Source organism: Scatophagus argus, chromosome 20 (assembly GCF_020382885.2).
Source record: "Scatophagus argus isolate fScaArg1 chromosome 20, fScaArg1.pri, whole genome shotgun sequence".
NCBI lineage: Eukaryota > Metazoa > Chordata > Actinopteri > Scatophagidae > Scatophagus > Scatophagus argus.
This window is the reverse complement of record NC_058512.1, coordinates 7,626,320-7,639,171: the sequence shown is the minus strand read 5'-3', so window position 1 is coordinate 7,639,171 and position 12,852 is coordinate 7,626,320. Positions and strand designations below refer to the sequence as shown.

The window sequence follows — 12,852 nt, the reverse complement described above, 5'->3', positions numbered from 1 at the left end:
AAGACACATGAAGTGGTAACTACTCATGAGTCAACTGCTTTCAATGCTTTCAACTGCTTTCCAGCATAACTGGATATCTGGTGAAATATGGGAATTTTAAATCTGACTATTTTCCTGGTCATGTTTGGTGAAATATATTCCCATAAATAACGTCTTGTGAGTTGCTGCTAAGATGGTAAAATCAGAAAGTTAAGATTGTCACTGTCACTAGAAAATTTGTGCATGAGCAACTTTCTAAAGAGTCCAGGTATGGCACTTGCAAGAAACTAGGGCAATACATGTTGACAGGAAAGGGAGGAATGTTGCTGCAAAACAACATTTCAACATACAGGCTTATGGATACCAGGAGAAGAGCTGATGGGCAGCTGCAGGGTTTAGCTGAGCAGACACAACTGATACTGTAGTTTTCCAGCTGAATGGATATTCAGTTGTATCTTCCCATTAATGTTAATGTGAATCAAGTTAACATAGGTACTTTGGCTTATATAGTGTAGACATGTAAGCTATACTTGACAACCAGGCAAGCAGTGCTATATGTTTCAGATTTGGGGAAAATCTCCGATCCACACAGCCCTCAGGCTCACAGACCGGCCATTAGTGGAGTGCTTACTCCCCCATCTCTCAGGCTTCAAGGAAAGAAATGTGCATTTTCTGATAATGATACTGTGTGCTGCTGGATGCAGACCCCCCGACACATCATATCCTTACAGCACTGCCTGTTAGTCCTCTCAGTGAGACGTGTTGGAGAATGGCATTCCTCTTGTGAAGACTAGTCCACTGTTTATATATCAGTGTGTGCATGTTACTGGACTATCCCTTATGTCACATATCAGTAACAACATTATTAACATTCTAGCTTGACTAGGTTGTAAGGTGCAACTGTGAGCTCCTCTTTTGTAAAGGGTGAGTTCAGTGGGCACCCACATCCTGTCCGTCAATATAGGGTCCGGGGTCCACATCCCAAAGGTATCTTAAATATGTAATGGTTATGATCTACATATTTAAAATGGGACTAAAATAGTTTTAGACGTACAGTGTTTTTAACAACCAGAGCCAGGTTTGGTCTGCGTTGCACTGCTTCACATTTGACATTTTCCATTTCCAATAAAGTAAGATTAGTCACAAGTGGTCAAAGTGTGTGGCTTAAAATACTTTTGAAAACAGACAAGACCTCCCTTACTTCACTGTGACTGTCTGTGTTTTAGGCCATTTCACGTCACGTATGTCCCTGATATTAACCACAGCAGCTCAGCCAAAACATCTGCACTGCATGGATTTCTGTGATATCAAACAAAACTGGGTCATATTGTCTATATTATGGTCCTCAGCTCAGCTATTGACAAAGTTTTGTATGATTTACACTGCCAAAATAATCTGCTGAAGAAAACAATTTGCAGACACCCGCAATAAAACCTTAAATGAATCTACTATTCGCACAAACACAGGTGCTATGGGAAAATGCAAGAGAAACAAAGCTATTGCACAGCATCTTCCCGAAGATAATCCACTTTCTCCTTGAGTTTTGCATGACGCACTTCTCAAGGAATTTGGAAAAGCATTCACTCTATTCATGCAACACCAACCTTTTGTGACTGACCAATTAACCTTCTCCTTTAACCTCACACTAATAGAGTTTCCTCCTTAGCTGAAGTGTTTGTTCCATTATCATGTTTGTAGTATTGACCTATGCTTTTTCTTCACCCCGCAAAGGAAACTCCTTTACTGTTGGCCTCTGAGAGGATACCTATCAGCAGTGTCCTTCCCAGACTTTTGAGGAGCTTGACCTGCAGGGATTTAATTTAAGACCAAGATACATTTTATTATTACAGAGTTAAATCCTCAACAGCAAATAGGACAAGGACAAGCTGAAGTGTTTGAGAACTGTCTAAGCCACTGACTGAATAATTAATGAGTGAATATTCCTTCACGTAATAAAGTTTTCAATGTTAACGTTTCAGTAATCATTACAGAATGACCAATGACACAGACTGCATATTTTTTATAGCACGTGTGATTAAAATGATTGGGAATGTTCATGGTAATGAGCTGTGTCCCAACTCATTTAATGTTTAACGCAACAGAAAGCTGACAAAGTAAGCTGATAGCAATTATAACACATTATCTAAACACAAAATCCAAAGGTTAGAACTGTACACAAATCTTTCTTTTCTAAATAAGCCATATTATTGTGTTTAAGATGAATCTGAATCTTTAATATTGAAGTGTTTATTAATGCACTATAAGACGTGAGCCAGAATGATGAAAGTGTAATATGATGCTCACTCTCAAATAATGGATCTTGTGTGCATTTAGCCATAACTGGTGCCACATCAGTTTCATGATGTTAAAAAAAAACCAAAACCAAAAAAAACAAAATTGGTTTAAATTGAAACTAGTCACCACTTTGACAGTTTAACGCATTAACAATCTATACTACAATTTTACACTGCAGGTTGGTATTTCATAAAAAGCAACTCGCAAAGTGGTTTCCAAGCTGTGAAAACCAAACAGACCTCCAAATGCAAATAATGGTTAACAGCCTCCAGGAAAGTGGACGGAAAGAAAATGCACATCTAAATTTAAATATCTAATAAAGCAGAGTGGAAACAGCTCACACATGACCTCATTATTATCATACACTGGCCTGCTGAACGTATCCATAAAACCCCAAAATTAGTACTAGCACTAAAAATCAGAAAAAATTGTGCAGTATGCAATATTATGACAGTAAAATTAAAGACAACATGCAAATACTGCAAGTCATCTCGTGTGCAAGGTCTGTGACATAGTACAAACAAAACTGAAAATCTTTTGAATGACTTTTTGACGTACCTCTGCTGTGGCTGGGAACCCTCCGGCGGCCTGTCGATGAGCTGTGCATGACATGCTGGTAGTGAGACATATCTGTTGGTGTGTTGGGAACACGGAAACTGTCCTGGAACCTCTGCATCAGATCCTCTACTGACTCCGTGTTTGGGTCAATGGCTATGGAAAAGAGATCCAAAGTGAAAATGGCTAGCATGTCATAAGGCTTTAAGGTGAAAATTATTTTCCAAATGATGACAGACACACAAGATATAGTAAAATCGTGAACACATCCACAGATGCATAACAGACAAAAACAGTTTGCTTTATTTTTTTTCTTTTTGCCTTTACCTCTCTCTGTCTCTGGAAAGATAAGAGATTAGAGTATGATATGCATCATGAGCCACTAGGCTGTCCCATTTAGACATTGTAAAAAAGCAGTATAGTGTTTTTTTCTTCTATTCCATTTTTCTGGCCTTTAAATGATTCCATCAATTCAATATTGCTTCATCTCTACAGGGATCCTGCCAACGCTTCCCCTGATGGCTCAGTCTCACTCTTCCTGATGAATGACTCCAAAACAACTGGCTGTGAGGAAAGAGAGGCTTGTAGAGAGGAGTTTGCTTCCCATTTCTTACAATAGAAAATCACAAAAGGAAAGGCCTTCTCTATGGCATCTAGATATATTCTGGCTCAGTTATGCCACAAAATTGTTTAATTAAGAATGTCAGCCTAATGTGTTACATACAGAAAGGTAGATTCAAGTTGTGTATCTCTAACCATTTGCCAAAAGATGCTATCTTGTATATAGCTTCTAAAGTATTTGTTCAGTGTAAGTGAGATAGCCGGACCTTCAGTCTGTAAGGAATACTGATTTATCTGTACTATATGCATCATATCTGCAAGTACAGATATGGACAACTATGGCCGAAAACAAACATCCGCTTTAACTTACACCGGTATAGCCATATTGAAAAGACTCGGCCATTTATCACCCCAACTACCACTATCGCCACCTATCATCAGCATCTTTTGATGTGTCAGTCTGGCTCTTAGGTGTACTCCTTCCATGAATAATGGTGATGTGTTGCTCCCAGTGGATGCACATCATGCATTCCAATGAGCGTGCGAGAGCAGGATGAGGTGATGAAGAGGACGAGGGTGAAAGTGAAGAGGCAGAAGTATTCACATTGTTTTTGATATCATAAATGAAAAGCTAACAGTAACAGAGGCGTTGATGCCTCAGAACAAATATTATCTTTGCAATGATACATATTTGCTGTGATTCACTCCTGGTTAAACTCAGCTCATGTTTTGTTAAACAGGGAATTGTTGTCGGTTTGTCTACTGTAACAGGCCCCCGTGACCAGATGCAAGAGATGATGCAAAGTGACCATGACCTCATTTGGGAAACAGATGTTGGCTTATGTCCTCCAGTTCGCAAGTTAGCAAAGTCAGAGTTGTTTGTTCTTTGAACTACCAAAAAGGCTTATCCCCAGACACAGCTTCATATGTGTCTGGGTGTAGCAGTCATAATAATAGCTTTGTAGTAGGAAACAATTATCTGTAGATGTATGAATTACTATTTTTATGTTTTTGACTCCTAAAACCAAAATCTAGCTCCCTGCTGCAGGCCAAGAAGTTAAAAATATGTGATCAAGCCTTTTGTTCATCATTTATATAGTTTTCCATTTAGACAGAATATAGTATCTGCTGTATTTTCTGAGTAGGACCTCTGGAGGACCTCAGCCACTGAGGTCAAAACACTGATTCACATGTGATTGAAGAAGGAGTCAGAACATCTAACAATGGCAAGTACACAGCCAGCCCTCTAGCTGAATATGTATACTTCATTATAACAGTGGGTTAAAACCCTTTATCACTATAATGATCTAAGATGTTGTCATATACACAGGTGCATGCAACACTGAAAGACAGCATAATGTCTGGAGCAGTTAACTTTTTCCTTACATATTTTAAGGCACTCCTGCTGGGTGGGGAACTGCTTCAAACAGAGCCATCATACTTAAGTCAAGTGTATTTCCTATTAACAGGACAATAAATGATAACAGAAATGTTTTAACCAAAATAACACTCTTTCCAGGTCGTGTACTGACTTTGATGCTGAAGTACCTACGGTAGCTGTTGCTGCTGGCAATGTTGTTGTAAACTGAGCAGCAGTTACACTAAACTTCAGTTCTGAGTGGGATCTGACATGTGCTGAAGAAATGCTTTTGAGCACATGACACATAAACTAAAACAGTTTTCCCTACATTTTCTGGCACAACCACGCAAAGGATTTCCCATCTTCACTGTTATATAAACAAACCAAGCCCAAGTCAGTTTTTCACACTTTAAGCGGCACATGAAAGTGTACGATGGTGCATAGTGATACAAAGAAGATATGTCCTCACTGGTTAATGCACATTCTTATACATACTTCACTGGACGTATTTAGTGAAATTCCAAAACTACAGTGCTAGATTGCTCTAGAGAGTCTTCTACACAGTTACATTGTCTGACTGCCCATTGAGTGTGGAGCTATGTGTATGTTTGGGACAAGATTACCTGCAAAAAGGAGAATATCTCAGTAACTATTCTCTTACATTGCATATCTAGTAGTAGACAAAAGCCTCCTTCCCTCCTTCATTCTTCACGTGCATCAATGTAGTGTGATGGTCCATGGAAAAATAAGTCACGTTTGCTTTACATAACTCATTTTTTTTGGGACAGTTTTTGAAATCATTCATTTGGCTTAAAGTTATTCCAGCTCTGAACAATTCCATCATATACCCAAAATAATAGAAACAACTAGAGAGTAAACTACATTAAATGATAAAAGTTTATACAAAGTCCTTTTGGGGCTGAACCCAACGTGCCTTCATTTTACTTGTAGTGTCACCACACCAGGTTTAAATGGTGGGCTAACATTGAAAGGAAAGCATGTAGATAGCACATGGCAAATTCTGGTGCCTGAAGTTACCAAACAACCAAGAAGGACTGGAATGGGTGGCACTCAAGTTTTGACCTGCCATGACCGTGAAGAGCGTGTTTGAGGTTAACTGCTTACATACATATTTTACGGCCTTCTTGAAATCTCTTTATCTCGCTTTCTTTCCTTGTTATGTTTTGAGGACAGAAGAGATGCGAGGTCAAAAAGGACTGCCTTGAGCCACAGTCTCCTTGAAACAAATGTAATTTGTCTCTAAAAGGTGTCACATCTTAAATCTCAGACATCGTAAAATACTACAACATCATGATGGAAATGCTTTTGCACCATAGAGTGCACTTAATCCAGTGAAACTGAAGAATGTTCTTTGGCCCATATTCAAATATGCAGAGTAATCATCTGACTTACAACACATGCAATACCATGTTGTTACTGATCCACAACAAGACTTTACAGCTGGCAAAAGATTTTGTAAAATGAATATGATACAAGATGATACAAGAATTGGTGCAGTATTTTTTCTTCTGTAGGTCTCTCACTATTTTGCTGTTTTTCTCCATTCCTCACTTCTGTCAGAAGCAGCTGGATATTTTATTCTGACGTTTGTTTTTCCCTAGACCCCAAGTCCACAGTGGCTTCTCATTTTGAGTTCAATGTCAGCTAAGGTTCTGGTGCCTTTTTTTTTCTTTTCATCTCCCTTATCTTTAGTTACTCCCTTATCAGTGCTGAGTGTGTGTTAACAGTGTCTCATAAGCAGTGGATGTCAACAGTATACTGCCTCAGTCAACTGCTGGTGGTCTCATAGTACCCAGTTTAAGAAGTTTAAAGTTTAAAGTGACATATTTTGTCATTGGAGGGAACTCACTCCAACGAAATTTGTTCTCTGCATTTAACCCACCCAAGTGACGTGCACACACACACAGCAAACCCGGGGCAGTGGGCGACCGCGTGCAGCGCCCGGGGAGCAGTGGGGGTTAGGTACCTTGCTCAAGGGTACCTCAGCCATGGACACCGGGACAGGGAATCGAACCAGCGATCCACCGGTTACGGGTCCGACACCCTAACCGCTGATCCACGACTGCCCCGATAGATAAACCTTCTCAGTTCTTTTTTTTCCAGCTCCATGCTTGTGCTTGTTTATGTAGGATTTTGTGAAAGGGTTTATGTGTATGCATGTGTGTGTGAACATGAATGTAAATGTTTACACATTTATTCTCATATATGGGATATATTGCTCTAAAAGCTCCATCTCCATGTTTTCATCAACTTTAACGGAACATAAAGCAGCTGTCAAAGCAAAGGCTGTCAGTGTAAAGAGTACCAAAAAAGCTTGATGAGATACTCAAAGATGAATTCTGTGCACACCTTCACATGTAATGTTAAGACCACTGAGCTCTGGCCACCCAAAGAGGATGTTGGTGAAGTGTCCACTCCGACCATAATACACCTCCATTTTCTCTCCAGCTCCAGCCTCCCCCGGGACCTCATTGGTGGGCAATGCACTCACACAGAGCCGGAGAGGTAAAATATGCTGCCATTTGTTTTCTGACAGACATGTACTCAGTGTTCTTATTAAGGGTCCACTAAGGTACAAGAAAACTGGCCAGACAAAACACAAAAAGGATTAGCAATAACGATCTCAGACTAGTTAACTGCTGCTGGAACAGATTACTAAGGAAATATATAATGATAGAGAAGCCCAATATACCCAATAAACCCAATATATTAAATCCTCTCAATACTCAGAGAAATTGAACAATATGCAGTACTCAAAATATAAATATACTTAACTGCTTTAAAAGCCAATCCAAATTAGTATTTGGCTATTCACACATGAAGGACAAAGCAATGATTTCAGGTAAGTGACTGCTGGCACAGTGAACATATCATAATGTGATTGATTTGTTAGTAATACTTATTGACAATACTATTCCTCATACAACAACAACAATAGTAATGATAATTGGATGGTATGATATAACTTCACAATCAACAGTGGATGCTACAATAGATAGTTGTATAAATGCATGTTTTCTACAGGAAGAGTCACAGATAAAGCACTAATCTGCAGAAGGAGATGTTTCTAAAAATATCGTTCTGGGCAAAGTCTGATTAAACGATGCCTGTACCTTTACAGAAAGTGATACCCAGCGCCAGAAAGGGCAACAGTTTTTCTGTCAGCAAAAAAATACACTGAAGGACTAGCTACTCCAAAAAGCCAACTGAACAAGACTAGGCCGGCTTCCACCAAATTGCTGATACAGCCTATGGGAATTACTGTCTGTCAGAAACTGAAACCTTTGACCATGACTCTCTGTCCATAAATAGTGCTTGACCCTTATTTCTCTTAGGCTCAAGAAGATTTTTCCTCTCAAATGAAAACCAGTGAGAGACACAGCAACATTTTCTGGCTCTTCAACAATGCCCTGTGCCCTGAGGCAGGTGGTGATACAGTGCAGCTTGGAAGATTGATTAAATTGCTCTGAATCCATGCACCTATATGTTAGTACGGGAATCATTAGAATCCATCCCATATTGCCTCATTTCATCCTACAGATGTTGCCTTTACACTAACCGTAATTAGCCAAAATGTGTTCTTATTATAAAGGATATCTGTGCTTTACATATTGCTTCCATCATGCAGTGATCACAAATCTTGTTCTAAGCAAATGTCTCAACAACTATTAGACTGATTACTGTAAACTGTGATCCACCATTAAATATCACGTCAAAGCTTTTCACATGTGTAAAACAAACTATTTCAAAGAAGAAAAATGTGGTCATTTTTAGTTACAATGCTCGTAATCTGGTTGAAAACATTTTGTAAAACAAGGGAAAAGGAATCACTGATATCACTATATTTCCACTGAAATCCAATGTACATGCATGATTTAAAAAGTTGGAGTCATTTATGGACATCCCCTATTCTAAACCATCCCACCTGGCAGCCCAGCGGCCTTCACATTCACATTCAGAACCAGATGCAGCCACAAGGGAAATGAGTGGAACATTTCTGTAGATCTTTGTAACCTACAAACCCCTGCTGTTTTAATTTGGAGCAAATTTACGGCAGGAAAAGAAAAAAGAGCCCAAGAAATTAAATTCCTGCAGATTTCATTTTGTTTTTTATCATGTTCCCTTTTATCACTCTCTTTCTCACGTTGTTTTTGCGTAGTCTTTGCCCTTACTTCCAGCCAGGGTGTGTGTGTGTGCTGTGCATGCACACACACTCTCTCTTTAGTTGCATCTCTAGTCCCTTGTTTTTTCGCCTCCCCTGCACAGCTTGGGGAGCAATGAGTGCAGAGAAGATCAATGGAGAGGAAGTGGGGGTTTATCCCAGCTCTGATTCCCTCTGTGATTTATTAAATTTGTCATTGTTTCAATAAGAGAAGTCCAGTCTAGCTCTCCGGGAAAGCTCTGACAGCACTGCTTCAGGAGTGTGACAGGTACATGAGAAGAGAGTAAGAGGTTAGACAGATACAAAGAAAAAGACAAACGTGTCAGAGAAGACAAAGGATGCAGCGTCTGAGAAGACAAGGCATCTAGATATGAATAGAGAAAGAGGAGAGAGACAAAAAGATAGGTAAACGATGCCAAGGAAAGAGAAGGAAGATGACGGAAATGAGATGCAGACAGCCAGAAGGGATTGGGAGAAAAAAAGTGATCACAGAAGGAACAGAACAAGCTGAAAGAATCAGAGTAAACAGGAGAGACAAAATAAAATGGTAGCAGTGAGAAAGAGGAATGTAATAAACTAATCAGGCAAAGGGTGGATATTAATACTGAGGAAAAGAACAAATCATAGGATAAAACAAGGGTGCCGAAAAGAAAAGCCGATTAGATAAACACACAAGATTGATCTGATATATTGGACATCAGATGTATTTGTTTTGTGCACTTGTGATCCATGGATAGGGAAATACGATGTCACAATGCTTGCTCCAACTTCCTTACACAAATGAGCCATGTTGAAGGTGCTACCACAGTTATAGCACATAATCCATGGCACTGTAGAAGAAATCACTAAAAAGTGGCTGAGTTGGACGGATGCCCCCCCCAACACCACAATCAAATAAATCTTGACAGGAGATAAAACAAAAAAAGATACCCCAAAGTAGGAGAAATTGCAAGTTTGACAAAGCATGGTTTGTACTGCATTTTCCTCCTATGGTGACTTCCAAGAGAGTACAAAATGAAAATATATTGACAACTGAAAAAGCTTTAAGGCACATGGAGGACACCAAGAACAGACAGAAACTCCCCAGCTCTCTCTTTTCTCTGTAGGACTTAAACATTTACTGTCTCATGCCTTGTCATTCCCTGCCACTGGAAAGCATGTAATGTCCCAACTTTAGTCAGATGTTTTTCCTTTCCGCTAGCTTTTGCCTGTGCTTGTATATTTTAAGGCCTCTGCTGTTTGCAGAGGAGCAAGAATGAAGTGCTATCTATAGCTCGGCTCTTGCCATGGGCCAGAATAAAATATGAATGTGTCTCCCCATGCTGCGCCAGCTGAACATTACAGGCCAAGCTCTGACCTCCAACTGCTCTCGACAGGCTGAAGATCCTGACAATCACAAATAATAAGATTCAAGAGCAAGATCCAAATTATAAGAACATTTTAGATAAATGTATCTGTTGTGACAGCGTGGAAAACAGTGGTTCAAAAAAGGTATGGATGAACATCCTGTCTAAATATTTAATATGCAACAGTGCCACAGTGACGTGCAGGGACATACTCTAGAAGATCAGGAAGGCAAATCAATATCCCAGGGTGAAGGGCGACAGCTACTTTCCAAACAAAAGAGTACTTCACTTCAACAATGAAGTACTACAGCTCTACACAACTTTTCCACAGAAAAGAGACACTGCAGTACATTATGCAGAAGGCGTGATTTCTTCAATCAGATGTACAACAACAGAAAGAAAAGTAATCACCCCTTCCCACGATGCACTGCTGACCATGTTTCTGGTCCTATCATGGAAAACAAGGCATAACATGGTGAACAATGCATCCTGTGGAGCAGTGGTGGCTTCATGTCTCATAAAGTCTTTTTTAAGAAGCTGGTTATCTTCAAAACTAGTCAACTATTATTAACGTCTGAAACTAAACCTCTGTGGCAATTCTAGGCATCATAAAGATTTTTGACTGTTTATGCTCTGGCATGTAGACTGTACATAAAACCTCCTGCTTGACCAGGTCAACCCAGCCATTTGACCGGCATTTTTTGTTTTACCAGGCACAAAGGGTGAAGTTTTGCTCACCAGGCTACCAGCTATCACGACACCCAGCTATGCCTCCTGGTTTAAGAGTCACTTCAGCAAGTCTTCTTAAACCTTGGCAGCAGTTTTCACAAGGTCCTCCTTATCCATGATCAACACCATGTTTGTTTTTGTGTTCTTTATGTCATGAAAAAGCTCATGCAGATCGCGTCTGAAAAATCCAAGTGAGCTCTGGGGAACCTCAACTTATGCAAGCAGTAAAATGGCAGGTATTAATCAAATTTCTTTTCTGTTTTCCTGTTTCATTGGAAGGCTCAACCAGTACCAGTGTACAACTCATGCAGTGATGTTCTGGTCAGTACAGATGTTTTTGTCTAAACCTGACTGAAAACTCTGAGCATGACCACAGACAATTCCTTAGCTGTTACCACTCTCAGAGGATAGGTTTCCACATGATTCGTAGCAATTTTGGTCAAAACACTATATTTCTGTTCCTGGATTATGGCCTCCTCTGCTTGTGTGTTCTTTCTCTTTCTCTCTATGTGCAGTTACATGAAATTCTTCACTAAGAGAATCTGTGTTGACCAAACTGCACTCAGCAGACAAGTGGGGTTGATTCCTGCCTGAAAGCCATTCTCTACAGCATATTGGGTGGCGCTTGTCTCTTCTCTGTCTACTGGGGCTGTTGAGGTTGTAGGTGTCCTTTGATTTCTTTAGATTTGACACCATATATGCCACCTAAAAGACATAAACACTAGATCCAGATTACTAAATACTAGTTAAATACTACAAAAAGTCAAACAAAGCAGTGGGGCTGTCAAGCGAAACACAATAAATGACAATCCTATTCTATGCAATTACAAAAATTGTGTATGTGTATCTCTGGCCAGTACAGGATATCCAAGTAACACTGATTATTATCATGTACCTTGGTTCTTATCAAAAATACCGTGGCTGTGTCAGCGTCAGTCTTTTTCTATGAATTATTATTGTATTTATACAGTATGTTGTTATAACGTGGGGCATCTAAAGGACATACTGTAACTCAATTCTGTTATTTAGGCTTTTGGAGAAAGCAGATTTTATGTGTGCGACCTGACATTAGCAGGCCAAAGTGATCCAGGATGTGAGATCAAAATATCAGAGTTATTAGTTATGGAAGTTCTGTCTGAAATGGCATCTTTCCTTTCACACTTAAAATGTGTTATTATTATGGTTATTATTTCACATGTGACTTTAAGACATTATTATTAAGACATTACTTTAAACATTATCATGAACTTTGGATATGTTTAATTGCTCTCTGATTGTTATTTTCTCTTTTCTCATTTTATTATACTTCTGAGTTTTTGTATGGTGAATGCCTTCATGATAAAACTATGTTTAACTTTTGACAGATTCCAAAGACAACATAAAATATTAATTATTTCCAAATCTTGCCAAAGCATTACTGGGAAATTTCCGGCACACGTACGAACGGAAATGAAGCAGAAAAGACATTATGCAAATATAATTACGACAGGGTGCCAATTTATCACACACCAAGATAATTCATCACACCCAAAAACAATCCTGTTAATTTACTATGCTGCAAGCAACAGTATTTTTTCCTACAATTGCATATTGACCAAAAGCAGACGGGGTGGGGTGGGGGTGGGGGCTGCTGCAGCTTTAGGATTCTTTCCTGAGCGACTTAAACAAAGGAAGGATGTTCATTGGTATAGTGTCTTGGACATCTGATAATATCAAGAGTAAATACAAACAGCATTTTGTTTTAGTTAGAATTACAGAGAGACACTAGAAATTATTTAGGTCCAGGATCAAAGTTGTGGTGCTAGTGTATCTATTTTTTATTGAAAGTTCTACTGCCTTTTCTC

At 39.3% G+C, this 12,852-nt stretch overlaps 1 protein-coding gene across 1 annotated transcript in view; it reads right to left on the bottom strand.

Annotated features, from left to right (window-relative positions):
• The window catches only part of LOC124051469 (astrotactin-2-like), a 237,289-nt gene that overhangs the window by 151,470 nt on the left and 72,967 nt on the right, over positions 1–12,852 (bottom strand). Inside the window, exon 4 of the mRNA XM_046374872.1 lies at positions 2,833–2,985. Coding sequence (XP_046230828.1) covers positions 2,833–2,985 — 153 coding nt within the window. The remainder of the gene's footprint in view (positions 1–2,832; positions 2,986–12,852) is intronic.